Consider the following 15,415-nt stretch of genomic DNA (forward strand, 5'->3'; position numbering starts at 1 on the left):
TACGCGTAGAGTCACCCACCTCTGTGAATACCCGGATTTCCAAAAATCTATCCTACGGGGCACGTGATCCGATTACACGACACGCGTGTAGTTTTTAGGATCAGTTCTGTCGGACATGAGAAAAAAAGAAAAAAAATAAAAAATAAACACAGAATTCCTGGTCGCCAAGGAAAGCTCCTTTGACTTTCTGTTGGAGAATTCGAAACCCCTCGGCGTTGAACCGGTTTTTATTTTATTTTTTTTTGTGTCTTTCTCTCCCTTACATATTTCATCGCGATAACTTCCCCCCGCCCCCTCGCTCCATCTCCCCGTAATCTGCGTACGGGGTGATGATACTCGTTTCGTCGGCGGAGGATCAAACTCCGGGTGAAATTTGATAGTGTATCGGGATCATGAATTAATTCTCGCTCGTCCGCCATTGATATATGGGATAATCGTTGTATGCATGGCGAAACTGGGACGTGTAGGTATACCTGTGTTCGTACCTACGAGGCGCCTCCGTGCTGGACACTACGGACAACATCGTCTAGCTCTCTGCACCGCTAACGGTCAATGTTCTAAATTAATTCCTGGCAGCTATCCAGGACCTCGCGCGGGACGCGGAGACTCCCTAAAAAGCGTTCTTCCGCTCAACTCTTTCCGTATTTAATCTATTTTTCTCTTCCCGTATTTTCCGTTCTAAGCTTTTTTCCTTATTTTTTTTTATTTTTGTGCGTGTATTTTTCCAGCAGACTACGACGGTTCTTTTTCATTTCACCCGAAGAGTTTGAAATTTTTCAGTGATCCGGTTTGTCCCGTTTTTTTCTCCTCGTTGTTTTTTGCGTTCTCGCGTATCTCGAGATCGAACGAAGGAATCACGACGTGGCCGAGAGTGCCCCTAGATTTTTATATCCAATTTTTACACGTAGCGAAATATTCCGGGGAATTCACCGCGGATATTGTGAAGAATAATTCAGTTTTGACGTAAACCAGATATATACCGCGGGTTCCACACTATATACACACATGCAATATCGAACCCCCTGAAGTGAAAGCTCTTAAAGTTTTACAGTCCGGGAAGTTTTAAATTCTCTAGTATCCAGTTTTCATCGAAAATTTAAGGGGATGGATCGCCGTGAAAATCGATGAAGAAACGCGTTCGACGCCTCGGCAGATCGCACGCTCCGACGGAAATCCAAAAGAAAAAAAAGCGGAGAGAAAAAAAAAAAACCCCCACCGCAACGACGATGACAAAAAATGATTTCCTCGCCGGCACATATTCTCATCCGCTTCTTTCACCCGAACGTGTCGCGTTCGTGTAACCGGAGGGTCGGTCCCCAAGGGTGACGGTGTCGGACGGGACGGTCCAATAAAATCTCGAATTAACAGGCGCGTCAATCGTAAGTATACTTACACGTGTCAGGGTCGCTACAATGGGGGACAAAGTTGGTATAGAAAAGTGAAGGGGGGTGGAGGGGTGGCGGCGGTGGCGGTGGTGGTGGTGGTGGTCCGCCCCGATACGTATACCTGCTACGTAAAAAATACATATCAACGATATATCGTACACGTATATACCGAATCACGTGAAATATATATTTAGCCGGTGTACGCGATAAGTCAATAGTTAGAAATCCACCGGGTGGTCCAGGGGACGGGTGAAGCCCCGAAGTGTAATCGCATTACAACCCTCGTCTATTCATACTTAACTACGTAGGTATAGAGCGAATGTAGAGGTATATACATACGGTGCCCGTGCACCCCAACACCCGGGTACCTGTGTGTGCCTACGTACGAGTGTGCCGGGATATACGTGTACGTATATTCACGCACTTCGTTAGCCGTGTGACGAGGTAGATATCAAACGGTGGAAAGTAGGGGTGGAAAGCCAGCGGGGGCGTTGCTCCTTTATTTTTGTTCCTTTTCCGATTTTCCTTTTTGTCTCGTTTCCTACGTTTCGACCCCCCCCCCCCGCGGAGCGGGACGACGGTCCGGTGGCGGCGGTCGGGCGAAAAGCTCCCTCCGCCCGCCATTAAACTGTAGATTTTGGGTTCTCGAGAGTATCGCTCGCCCTCCCCCTCCCTTCTCGCCGTTACACCGTACCCTCGTCCTCTCGATTTGCTCGCTCGCCCTCGCTTTTCCCGCTATCTTCTTACCCTCGATTCCGCCGACTCTCTCAACGTTGTTAAGCACTTCCTACTCTTCTCTACGCTGTAACGCACACGCGAGTACACGCACCGGGGACCACGTAACGCAGAGACAATTTCGTCGATTTGCACTCGTCGCTTCGTCCCACCACTCTCGATATATTCCGGGGCAAGCCGCTTCCGAATTCGCAGATATTCGAATACTCTAATTTTCTTATTCTCATTCATCGCAAGAAGTACGCGTAGGTATGTAACGTAGATGAAACACCGGGTATTCGCCGTTACAACGGCTCAATTAGCTTTCGCTTGAGTTAACCGTTTCGTCGGTGTAAGCGTATCGTTCATTTCGCTGGTGATGCGACTTTTAAAATTGCCGAACGACGAGGAAAATGAACGGGGGGAGGAGGAGATAAAAAGTGGAGATATACATACCGTATACTCGGTACACGTGCGAACCCCCCCGTCCCCCGCAACACTCGTTAATAATATCGAATGGCGTCGATTAAATTTTTCGCCCCGGTGAGAAAAAAGGCGGTAGAAAAATGAGGATTTGTGGCCGGCGAAAATATCGGGTGGATCGGCGCGACGGTTATATCGTTTGTATCGTTGCGCGTCGCGTGAACCAGAAATTGAGAGGAGAAAGAGGAAGAGAGAATGGGGAAAGGAGAAAAAAAAAAAAAAAAAAAAATCACACCGAGCGAGCGAGACGAAAAGATTCGGCGGTTCGAAGAGAACGAACGCCGGGGTAAAAAAGAGTAGCAGCCCCCAATAAACCCTCGACCGCAACAACATTTATTTCGCACACGGTCAAAACGTCGGGAAAACAGAACGAGCTATAAATATATCGATGGCATACATCCACAGGATGTCCCATTAAAATATACGACCGTGTAATATTTTGTATTCAACTATACACACGTACGTACGTAACGTACGTACATATTTCATGTACGACGCTCCGCACGAGTAGAATATGAATTATGTATTTTATATTTTAGGTTATTATAATAATTATACGTATAAATAGAAAATCGATTCCCGCTCGTACGTAGTACGATATATATTATCGCACATAAATTCTATGGGGATCAATGAAGAGGGAACGAGAACAAAAAAAAAAAAAAAAAGATTGCTCGTTAACGAGCTGTGTGTGGGTTAAAAAGAAAAGAGAAGGGAAAAAAAAACAAAGAAACGGAGGTAAAAGGAAAAGCAAAAACGTTGAAAAACGAAATTTGAGGATAAAAAAATCGCTTTATTGTGCGCGGAGGGTGGAGGAATTGTTCGAAATTGGTCTCCCTGGTCGGAAGGTTACACACGTCGGTGGTTGTAAAAAAAAAGTGGTACAGTAAAAAAAAAAAAAAAGAAGAAAAAAACGAGGGAGGAGAAAAAAATTGAGATAAAATCTTCCAGTCTCCCGAATAACATTACCGTGAACGGTCGTGAATTTTGATAACGAGCCCTCGGACGAACGTCGAACTACGACATTGCAACGGATGAAGTTCGTTACTGAAAGGTTACGCGGTATTAATTTATGGAATGTAATTGAAATTTAATTTGACACGACGCGCGTGCGACCCTTGGGTATTATCGATGTCGGTTTGTTCGTTCGTTCGTCCCGATTTCACGAGGAAACCATTCGGAGAGCGAGGCGAGATACCGGGGGGGGGCAAAGCGTTCCCCTTGAAAGTTGTGCGGGGCGACAGATACGCCCGTCGTATCGAGTTCGCGTCATGCGATACGCGAGCGGAATTCCGTTTTTCGTTGGTAAAACTTATACGCGACGTACGTCGTTCGGTATGTATCCGTTGATTGTGAGGAGCGGCGGCGGACGCAATTACGTTTTAAAACTGCAGCAGGTAGCCAGCCAACCGAGCAGGTTATTGTGTCGGCCGTCTCTTTCCGTTTCGCATTTTGTCGCGTCCGACTGTCTCTCCGTTTCCATTAGCTTCTGTTTCGCTCCCCGGAGATCCGATTTAATATATGGAACGCCGTGGTACACCAAGTTCGGAACAGCGAATTGCGCTAGCCGTGAAATTGAATAACGGAGTCACGCCTTGTGGCAAGAACCTCGCGCACGGCGTCAGGATGGAATTAACGGAACGAGGCCCCGAAACGAAAGAAACAAAAAACAACAAAAATCCAGTCCACTCGGATTCGCGTGAAAATAGTTTTTTACAAATTTTTATTCACTTCGTTCGATTCCGTTCGGTATTCCGTTTTATTTCTTTTCTCTTTTCTCATCACCCCCCGCGACCGCGAAGAACGTTCGTCGCGATCATTCCGCATCTTTGCTCTCCTTTCGTCGCATCTCATTCTTTTCGTCGTCGCCTCGAGCGCGCCGGGGGTAGTAAATGGGGGGGGGAGGGGGGTGGAAGTTGGTCACGCGGTGAATTTGTATTCGCGAAACACGCGGGTAAAGTTTGAGTCGATAATCAGGCAATCGAACTTGATCCTCTTCCCTCGCTTATCACATCACAGACCTACACCACCCCCCGACGTACGTCGATCCCTGCGTTTTCGCGGCTACCGCACATACCGTACCCCGTACGCCATGTATCGGCTATGTACGCCTCCGTTACATACCCCGTGCACATATATATATATAGATATATATACCTGTACAGGATACACACCCCGCTGCTACGCGAGAGAGCAAAAAACTTTTATGCCTGATTCCGTATTCATGGGAACCACGCGCCCGAGTTGAACACACCGCACACGGTGGGTGTGCGGGGGTCGCGGGGGCGGGTTGGTTTCGGGTCGACGCGACGAACCCAAAATTCGGAAACTCGGGGAACATCCCGAGACTACCACGGGGTAAGGGTGGCTTGTGTAGGGTGTTGATTCAGGAATGCCGAATGCCGGGAGCTTCGCGAGGGCCACAGTCGACGCATATTGCTCTGGTTATTGAGATATTATCGAGTTGTTCCCCAAGGGTATAAATTCACGCCGGATACCCGAACCCGGGGGGTGCAGCTTTCCCTCCGAATCACGCGAATCACCCCTACCCCCATCCCCCTCCCCTTCACCCCTCCCCCTCCCTTCCACCCCCGACCCAACCGAACCTCCGCTAAATACATACGCGGTGGATAGAAACGGGCATTCCCTCGACGAATAAAATAATTCGCTGAAAAAAAAACAAAATCATCCGTGCAGGGTATGGGTATAAACGAAACGCGCCATGGAAATCAATTTGTTCTCTGATTATCGAATACATGAATTGTATATTCGAACGTACAGCTGTGTACGTAGGTACGTACGTACGTACTGTCGGGGTTCTCCCGCGGCACAGGTCGTAATCGATGCCAGGAATTTTCAGCTATACATATCTGTGGCTTCTGTAATATGTATAACAATTCCCGTAGCATAATTCCGCTTCGGGAGTGGTTGCGCGACCGCTAACGAGGCAAATTAATTTTAATAACAATGCCTCATTACCTTCGCTCTGTTACGTACCGACTGCCAAAAAGGATATGGGGGGGGGGGTATGTATACGTGTGTATATCTCGACGGTATAACAGTCCGCGATGCTCACCAACCCGACAACGCAAATACAATATGTTAATTACCTCGCTCGCGATGCCGCCAGCTAACTGCTGCTCAAATTATTCTCCGCCGAAAATTAAGGGAACACCGACTGAAACCCTTTTAATTATTATGGAATGCTAAAGGCGAGCTTCACTTTTTCATTCCAAGTCTCGAGACAACCGGGTGGAGAAAAAAAATAAACTGAGTAATTAAACAATTATAACTGAATCCTGTTCGTCGAGTTTTTTTTTCACGAAAAAGAGAATGGAAATTTTCGAACAACCTCCAACGATTTCAGGGACCTTTGAAACGTTGTTTTTTTTTTCAAGCCAAGATTTGGATTCGAAAAGGTAATCTGGCGTTGTGCTGAAATTTTGAAGTTCGTCGGTGTAAGTGGAAAGTGGAAGTTACATCTGTTCAGCGTTGCGCGACGGGGGAGTATCGATGCAACCAGTTGCGCGAGTTTATACGTACATAAGAAAATGGGGTTGGTTCTCTTCGATTCCAGGCGCGCGGTTCTTTGGCAGAGATAAAATAAAGCGCTACGTTATCGTCGCCCGTCTATCACCCCATCGCATTCCCTACCCTTACACCGTAATACAAAAGTCTCCGATGCATTCCCATCGGAGGAACTCGCCCGCGATCACTGAATTCCACTCCATCTTTCCCATAATCTCGTTACACTCGGCTTACTCCGCGAGCTAAGTAAGTATTTCCCACTCCCGTACGACGAAGCTATTCCATATCCTGTTTCTCGAATAACCTACACAGAGAGAGAACTTTGAATATCAAGATTCACTCGGTCGCCTTCGAACTCAACTTTCCGCGAGATCGTATCGTTAACCCGCTTCAAAAGTCGGGAGACGAAATGCCCGGATTCTGTTTCAACCCCATCTCCCAATCAGACCATGATGAAATGTGTTCTCCGTTTCTTTCTCCCCCATTTTTTTCGACCCGATACTCCGAAATACCGCGACAATTCCGTCAATTTTGAATCATCTTCTCCCGTTTTTTTTTTTCTTTTTTTCTCAATTTTCAAACGGGGTTATCGAGGGGTTGGAAAAAAAAATGGAATAAAAAGATAATAAAATTTTCCACCGCTAAATGAGATGTAAATGGAATATCGAAGGTTAAACGCGCTTTTATCGTTACTACGCCGTGGTACGCGGCTACGGGCCTATTATATTACACCGTCACCCCTAGCTCCGCTAAAATATATGCGTGAAACATATTGCCTTTATATCTCACGTGGATAATATTTAAAAGAAAAAAAGAAGAAATTCTTATAAAAGTAGAAAACTCAAAGTAGCCGGGAGAAGATGCTTGGGAAGAAAATAAAGGGAAGGTAAGCAAAAAAAAAAAAAAAAAAAGGGAAAAACATATTCGGTGTACAAAAAATCATCTTAAAGGGTCGTAAGAAGAAGATCGCATAAAAACTACCGTTAATAAATCGAGACCGGAAAAGATGAAAAAAGTCAAGTAAAATTGGAAAAATACGACATAGGGTATACCATGTTGTATTTTATTTTTTTTTCCTACACTTCTTTTGTTCCCGATTTGTAACGGCGAGCAATCTTCGATCTTTTACCGTAAAAATATCAACGAAAGAAGTTCGTACGAAGCGTTCGATGTAATATGGGTGGTATACCGAACCCTCCCCCCCACAAGTACGGTATCCAGGCGACATAAAATTACCATTTGCGATCCAAAGTTCTCTTGAAAATGCAAATTTTCGTTTATCAATATCGAATCACTTTTGAACGATGTTATACTCCGGGGTATAACGTACGTAGCAGGTAGAGAGTATCCGGTGCCTCCGGCATCGGGTAAACGTAACAGATCGGCGTAAAGATAGAAATACGTACGCCGGGCGTACGTATGGATTATCGATACGCCCGTTTATACAGTGGCATGTGCTTTCATCCCCGACGACGATTTATATTGTCATTCATTTATTTGCTTCGTAAAATTCATAGCCTCTTTACCGAAGCGCTCCACACCTCCGGTCCGTTTACGCACCTGTACAGCCCCGCTCGACAAATGGAGAAATTACCGCGCTTCAACACTCCCATGGACTCCTGCGCGGCTTAGAGTCCGCCGGCCGCACGTGTATAAGCCGGGTCAACAAGCTATTCGGTACTTATTATTAGCGACGGAGTTCTACACGACGTACGAGAGACGCAGAACAATGTTAACATCGGCTTATCCCTCCGCGGTAATACCGTTTCCAATTAGACGCGTTGCCGAGCATCCCCGGCGAACGCGTGCATTTTTTATTTTCCCTGCGAATCGCTTTCCGATCGGAGTCCGCGGATGAATGAAAAAAAAAAATAGAATTTCGAAAACTCCGTCTATTTTCTATTCGAAAAGGGAGGAGATAAAATCGGCGTTCGTCGCTCCTTCGGCCTTCCCGATAGCCGGGATGCGAGGTTCTCCTGAGTTTCCGGTCCATCTTCGTCACAGAGCATGGCGGACGGATGCTTCGGCGAACTCCGACTCGGAGGCAGGAAGTTGCCGTTAGTGTTTATGCCGCATTCCGCGGATTAACTTGGGGCCCCAGGACCGATGGTACGTACGTACGTACGTACGTACGTATACACCCGCGGTGGCTATTCCGTAAATGGGTTCTCCGTTGCTACGGGTAACGTTACGCGTTGCTCCAGACAGGGTCGTATATAACTAGCCAAGTTTACGAACGAAACTGCAGGCAGCAACTACCCCGTAAAAGGGGCTAGACGAGTAGACCCTGCAGACGCAGAGACGTATAGCGTACAACCGAGGCAGCGGCGACTTATGCTAGCGGCTGCAACGTTCGAGATGAACGAACGAAGACTTTTGCTATCCGGCGCGATGACGTCTGCTCCCCTTTATCCTAGAGTATAATTAATTAGTCGTGGTTTTTTTCAACGGGCTAAAGATCCCGGGGGGGACGTGGCCGTGGAACTGCGACGCTGAGAGAGAAACAAGAAAGAAAACCAAAAAAAAAAAAAGTACTACCAGCTCCTTTGAGAGTCGCACACCTGGAGACTCGTGAACCGAGAAACGATATCTAGAGCAGCCCTTTCATCTTTACCTTGCAAAATCGTCCTCTCTATTATCCGAATGAAAATCATCTCCACGGTTCCGAGGTAAGGTGTTTTCCTTCCGGAGCATAATCTCTCCGGGGTATTTGTAACTCCTTCCGGCCTCGTGGCCTGATTAAGATTTTTCAAAGATCTTCGCTCGTCGTTTTTCGCCCTGAATATGTAATCGAGATTAAACATCTTTAAACGTACCTTTTTATCCCTCGGAAGCATCAGAGGCGATCGCCGGTGGCCACGCGTCGGTACAAGGGTCGTGTTATCTTGGGTCGTGTTATTCCCGGGTAGTTTGAAGCGCGGTGTTTCGTTGAGTTTGGAGACGACGCGAATACCCCCGGAGCGTTTGTACCGAATTATTTCTGCGATGAACTCCGCGTGTACACGCTGTATAGATAAAAAAAGGAGGCTCCGTTCGTCGGAGGACTCGATCTCGTGGTTAGAAAAAAAAAATACGCGGTTAAGAAGTAGGTTTCGGTGTCTCCCGGGACGTCTCAACGTGGGTAGCAGTTGCGCTCGGAGCGATCGCGTAATCGTTTTTCCCCCCGCGCGAAGTAGGTGTACCTTAAAAAATAGGTGAAAGATGCAGAACGGTCGTAGGGAGAAGAGGAGGAGGAGGAGGAGGTGACGCGGTCGATGCGGTTGTTGAATAAAAAACTGCTGCAGTCATCGCCTCTTTAATATCGAACACGTCATTACCGCGGGTGCTTGACACGAACAAAAACCCAACGGTGGCCCTCTTTTATATCGACGTCATCGATTGGCAATTAAAGCTGGAACGTTTTACGACGCGCGACAAAAGGGAGACGCGAAGGCGAGAGAGAGTGAGAGAGGAAAAAAACGCTGAGGAGGAAGACGACGACCTAAAAAAATTTCTTTTTTTTCTTATTTTTCGCTCTGTGATTTCAGGTGCCATATTCACTCATGACCAAAAAGATAGCAGTACGGAACTGGCGTTCAAGTACGCGGTCTACAAAATCAACGAGGACAAGACCATTTTACCGCACACTACCCTGGCATACGATATCCAATACGTCCCCAAAGATGACTCGTTCCACGCGTCGAAAAAAGGTAAGACGATTCGTTTGCGTTCTTCCGAAGATTCCGCCCTTCTCAAGATGATTTTTCTCGCCCCTGAAACGTCGTAAGGAAATCTACATATCGGCGCCGCACCTAGCGGACCCGCCTTATTCCGTGGCGGAAAATTTATCACCTGGCAATATACGCGCTTGCCTATATTAAGTGTGTAACGGTGTCGTTACTAAAGCGGTCGTCTATATCCTACGTGAATATCCCGCCATTCTCTATATTATGTATTAGCCGAGCGCGTTTACGTATATACCTATATTTATAACCACGCCGCGGACCAGCACTAGGATATTACACTACGTGGCATTGTTGGAAAATTTATACACGCGTAGTAAATTTTTTTCATTATCTTTCCGAGGCGCGGCTACAGGTGAACTGGTTTTTTACCGAGTTTAATTTTGAAAAAGTTTACCGCGCGAGAAAAGAATTACTCAATAGTGGAAAAAATTTTTCACTTGATATTTTGAGAAAGCCCACTCGTTTTTTGAATAAATGATTAATCAAGTGGAGTACTTCCAGCAATAAAATTTTTTTTTTTGTCAAAAATCATAGAAAATATCTACAAATTGTCGATAGTGATTGTTTTTTACACGTTCACTGTTCAAAATTTTTTTTTTATTATGTTTGTAATTCGAGTATGAAATCAAAAAATTACATGTTCTTTTTTTGACTTAAAATTGAAGTTGAGTCGGGGAGCCCGAGCTTTGCTGGAGTCGGGTAGCCAGCAGGGTAGCGCTTTGTTGTGAGACGTCACCTTCGAGGCTGTGCAGAGGTTACGCCCCACAACAAACCGCGCGCCCGTGGCTACCTGACTCCAGCTAAGCTTGGGCTCCCTCGTAGACCGAGAAATTCGAATATTTCGACGCATGCATGGACTGCGACGAATCAAAGTGAGTATACGACTAAAACCGATCGATATGTCTTAATTTTTCTGCTCTCAACAGCGAATAATTGATGATCACTCGATCGATTTTTGAGCAAAAAAATAAATCATTGTTTTAATTGATTGTATTACATTTTTCTTACGTATTTTGACCTCAGAAATCTGAATCTGGAAGAAAAATTCATCTATTTCTGAAATTGACCGAGTTATCGCCAATTTTCAGCTTTTTAGGGTCAAAATTAAAAAATTGATTTTTTAGTCTATATAAATGTAATTTGAGCTCAGGAATCCGAATCTGGAAGGAAAATTGATCTATCTATGAAATTTATCGAGTTATCGCCATTTTTAGGCATTTTTTTGCATAAATTTGAGGATATCTCGAAGGGAAAAAATCGTAGCTCAATTTGGACGACGGATTCGTGTTCCTGAGGTCAAAATACATAAGAAAAGTGCCATACGATCAATTTTTAAAAATAAAAATTTTCGGTCAAAATTTGAGATTTTTCCAAGGGGTACCCCTTACGATTTTTTCAAATTTTGGCCAAAAATTTTTATTTTTAAAAATTGATCGTATGGCACTTTTCTTACGTATTTTGACCTCAGGAACACGAATCCGTTGTCCAAATTGAGCTACGATTTTTTCCCTTCGAGATATCCTCAAATTTATGCCAAAAAATGCCTAAAAATGGGGATAACTTGATCAATTTTAGAGATAGACCGATTTTTCTTTCGGATTCGGATTCCTGAGCTCAAATTACATTTAAATAGACTAAAAAATCAATTTTTTATTTTTGACCCCAAAAAGCTGAAAATCGGCGATAACTCGGTCAATTTTACAGATACATCATTTTTTCTTCCAGATTCGGATTCCTGAGGTCAAAATACGTCAGAAAAGTGTAATACAATCAATTTTTCAACTACTTTACTTTTGGCCTAAAAATTGAACTTTTTTTTTGCTTCTTCAAGTGCGATTTCACATATAATTAGCTCAGGAATCCAAATCTGAATGCCAAAATCATCTATTCATGCAATCGACCGAGTAATCATTAGGTGGAAAACATTTCTTCTTCTACAAGGTACAAATTCTGCCCCCATGCTGAGAAAATAAAAAAAGAAAAAATGTTTTTCAACCCCCCCTATTACTCAAGTTTATTTCACAAAGCGTTTCGGGGCGAGAGGAGCGTCCCTTTGCGTCGTTACGTCGGGATGCGAGAAACGTTATTCCCCCCATCCCCCAAATACTTCCGCGTGTCATCCCGTTCGATCGTACGTAGCGAACAGTACCGCAAGTCCCGTTTATAAAGAAAAGAAATACACCGATAACGGAAGACAGAAAAAGTATTTCCGACCGCACGCTGTCCGGTTTGGATAAGCAGTTTCTATACCTGCAGTTTTTCTCTGGGAATTGTTCGCGTGCTTTTCTTGTTTTCTTTTCCACTTCTATCTTATTCCGGATGTCTCGCATCCTCCCGGTTTTCTACGACATCAATTCGACGGTCAGACAACGATCGATGGTAGAACGTTAACAAACGATTTGCCCCGCCCCGCAGATCCACCGGCCGCTTGATTGAATGTATCAATAAATGAGGAGAGACAGAGAGAGAGAGAGAGAGAGAGAGAGAAAGCTCGAAAGCCAGCCGCGGGTTTATCTCGGTGTTAAAAAATTAACGGGATCTTTTGTACCGCTGGGAGAATTTTCTCAGCGCTGTACACGTTTCGTTAAACGGGCCCAGAAGGAATACCTCGGAAAGCTCTCGACTTTCGCGGCTGTTGCGGTATCAGGATCGGCGGCGAAACCACGACGAAATTCAATACCTCCGAACAATAACTGGAGGTTGAAAGATGCATGGAAGTTCGCTTTTCTTATTCATCGGACCGCTGCAGCGTGGAGCGAAGCAAAACGTGATGCAGATTTACAGATTCCGAGTTTCCTCGGCTCTCTTAGACCCCGAAAATCCGTTGAATAATTTACTCAACCCCGTACAGGGTTTTCGTACGTCGGTGGAAGGGGTCCGGTGGCTCTGTGTTTTTCTCCGTTGATTTACCTCGTCCACTTTCCCATTCGCTTTCTCGGCGCTACGACGGTTTCTCCGCTCCACGAAAGCTCCGGGATACCTCGAAGACCTTAAAATAAAAACCGGATTGTCTGGCCCACTCCGGCCAACTCGCTTTTTTTTGACGCGAACGGAGCGTCTGGATGTTTTCCGAATTCCCTTAAATATTTTAACTCTGAAATATTTTTCGAGACCGACGAAAAAAGCGGTTGACGATGAGACGGAGCCTCCATTCTTTTCGGCGGCGCAAAAAGTCTCTCTTCTCTTCTCATCTTTTTTTTTTTTTTGATACGCGGTGCGTCTCCTTTCGTCAGGGGTGCGACGCGCGTTCCCCGGACCACCGAATCAGCCGGTTCGCGAAGGACGACGCGCGTTAAAATCCAAGGGCGAGCGAACGGCGACTCTGAGCTTTTGACGTGTGGAATATTCGACCCACGCCCAACTGATTTCGGTTCGTACAATAATTCGCATTCACAATGGAGCCCCCGATGTCGAGGTCGGGCGTATCGTTGACGGTGATTGCACCCGTCGAGTGACCCGTGGAATAGCTTTTATCCGCGTCATAGACATCGAGTACATTCGCGTACAAACGACGCGCGTTACACATTCGAAGAGCAGCTGCGGTTTTCAGATTTTACGATTATGTAGCCAACCCAAACCACCCCGACTCCTTGCCCGCTCTCCGACCTATGATAACGGGATGATCGAGATACCGCGGCGAACGACAACGGCCCAACGACGACGAAACTTTTCGCTCTTTTTTTTTTTGCGCATACGAGGGAAACCGCGCAAAGTATTTTTCCACGTCTCGGGAAAATAGTTGGGGGGGGGGTATAATTGCTCCGGTATTACAAAAGATGCGGTCAGTTTACGTAGGTCACATCATCACGTAGGGCGATAAACTCTTTGTTACCCCTCCGGTACGCGGTAAGCGGTTCGGAGGGATGTGGCTCGCGCGTTTCCACTTTTCCCCGAAAAAGTTTTTCCCACCGTCGAAGCTCGTCGTCTTCGGTCAAACAACCACCGTTCGCGGAAAGTTTAATACGCACCGAAAGTAATTGGACGGGAGGTAACGCGCCGGTGGTCCAGACTCGGGTATCGACCACGCCTCCGATGACCCTTGAAACGAGACGTTTCTTGCCTCGGATTCTTCGGCGTCGCGCGATCGCCGTCGCTCCCTCTCGGACGCCCGGCTCCGTGACCCCGAGACGAAATGCCCCGAGGTCGACGCGACGCTGTACCGATCTTACCCTCACCTGGACCGCCCGCTGCTGTCCATGAATTACGACGTGAACCCCCGACCCCGGGTGCCGGAAACTCGAAACGCGACGCACCCCCGGTTTTGTAAAAGCCGGATTAGCTCTGGTCACATTTTGGGGCTCGACACCGCGGGCGACGATATTTTTTCCACGCGTTCAACGCTATCGCGAGCTTCTATCTTAGCGGTGAAAGTTTATTGGGGTTGAAATGCGCGGGGATTACAGTAGTCGAGCGTATTACGTATGGGTGAGTATGTGACGTGCCCAAGAGGCGATCTTCAGTTCCAGGGCTGCTCTAGATTGCGACAAGTACGTTTGAGAGGGTTATAACGTACAATTGGTTCGGCGATTCTCAGTTTTCAGATAAACCGCGCGGGAGAGAATCGTAGGGGCGTGGACGCGAAAACCGCTTAAAGGAGAACGTGCTTCGGCGTGCAGCATCCGCGGGTCCCGCGTGTCCTCGCGAATCGAGATTCTTCGATTCCGATGAAACAACGCAACGGGATCGGGTTCGCCACTTCGAAAGTCGAAATTGTATCTCTTTGTTCCCGTACACATCACGGGGTAGAAAATCTACCCTGTACGAATTCGTTGCTTCGGCGTGATTATCCGTCGGCTTTTTTTTCGTCTCTATTCATCCGTCCCTAGTTCGGGGAGTGCTCGCTCATCGCGGGATGATTCGGTCGGGTCGAAAAGGTCACGTTACGCGGAGGACTCTCACCTGCTTTGTTTTATTCAACCCCGAATTCCGTTCTTTGTTTTCCACACTCCATTGTCACGGTCACCCGCACGGGTAGCGGCTTTATCCTCGAACGGAGCAACTCGGAGTCACCGGCTCGATCGAGAGCGTGCGGATGACGTTTGCAAACGAATCGTGTACGATCCATAATCCGATAACCTTCGAGTTGACGTTATCCGCGGCTCAAAGTTCTCCGACGAGTACGAGGTGAACGAATCCTCATCGGAATCATCCCTGTCTAAAATTACCATCGATACTCACGGAGACCTTCGATCGAGGAGGAGATCTACGAAGTTGATTCAGTGCTTGGAATTAATGGCTATAGTCGTTAGCGGACGGTTTCGCACCCCCTTTCGCCTGACAATGAGTTGTATCCATAATGACGAATCGCACGGATCGACGGATCGGTGAATTTCCGGTCGATATTTTAGCTGAAAAAATGACCAACGACTCGTGACCCGCCAGGGTCCTCCACCCTTTTTTTCTCCTTCCGCCATTTTTTTCTTTGATGCAAGTGGATCCTTTCGCAAGCTCGCGATCGAGATTAGCCGCGGAGACGTTCTTCAGACTTTGAAATCCTGCGGTCGGGGAAGGCAGTCGCTAATTAACCACGTGATGCGGTCAGAAATTATTCACCGAAACCCGAAGCGTCGTTCGCCAGCC

The 15,415-nt window shown here is 46.5% G+C and overlaps 1 protein-coding gene across 5 annotated transcripts in view; it reads left to right on the plus strand.

The window, feature by feature from the left end:
* LOC105693537 (glutamate receptor ionotropic, kainate 2-like) overlaps window positions 1–15,415 on the plus strand; it is a 64,665-nt gene that overhangs the window by 12,940 nt on the left and 36,310 nt on the right. For all 5 annotated transcript variants that reach the window (XM_020856678.2, XM_048656412.1, XM_020856680.2 and 2 more), the window contains exon 4: window positions 9,638–9,799. In XM_020856678.2, coding sequence (XP_020712337.2) covers window positions 9,638–9,799 — 162 coding nt within the window. The remainder of the gene's footprint in view (window positions 1–9,637; window positions 9,800–15,415) is intronic.

This window comes from Athalia rosae, chromosome 6 (genome assembly GCF_917208135.1).
Source record: "Athalia rosae chromosome 6, iyAthRosa1.1, whole genome shotgun sequence".
Lineage (NCBI taxonomy): Eukaryota > Metazoa > Arthropoda > Insecta > Hymenoptera > Athaliidae > Athalia > Athalia rosae.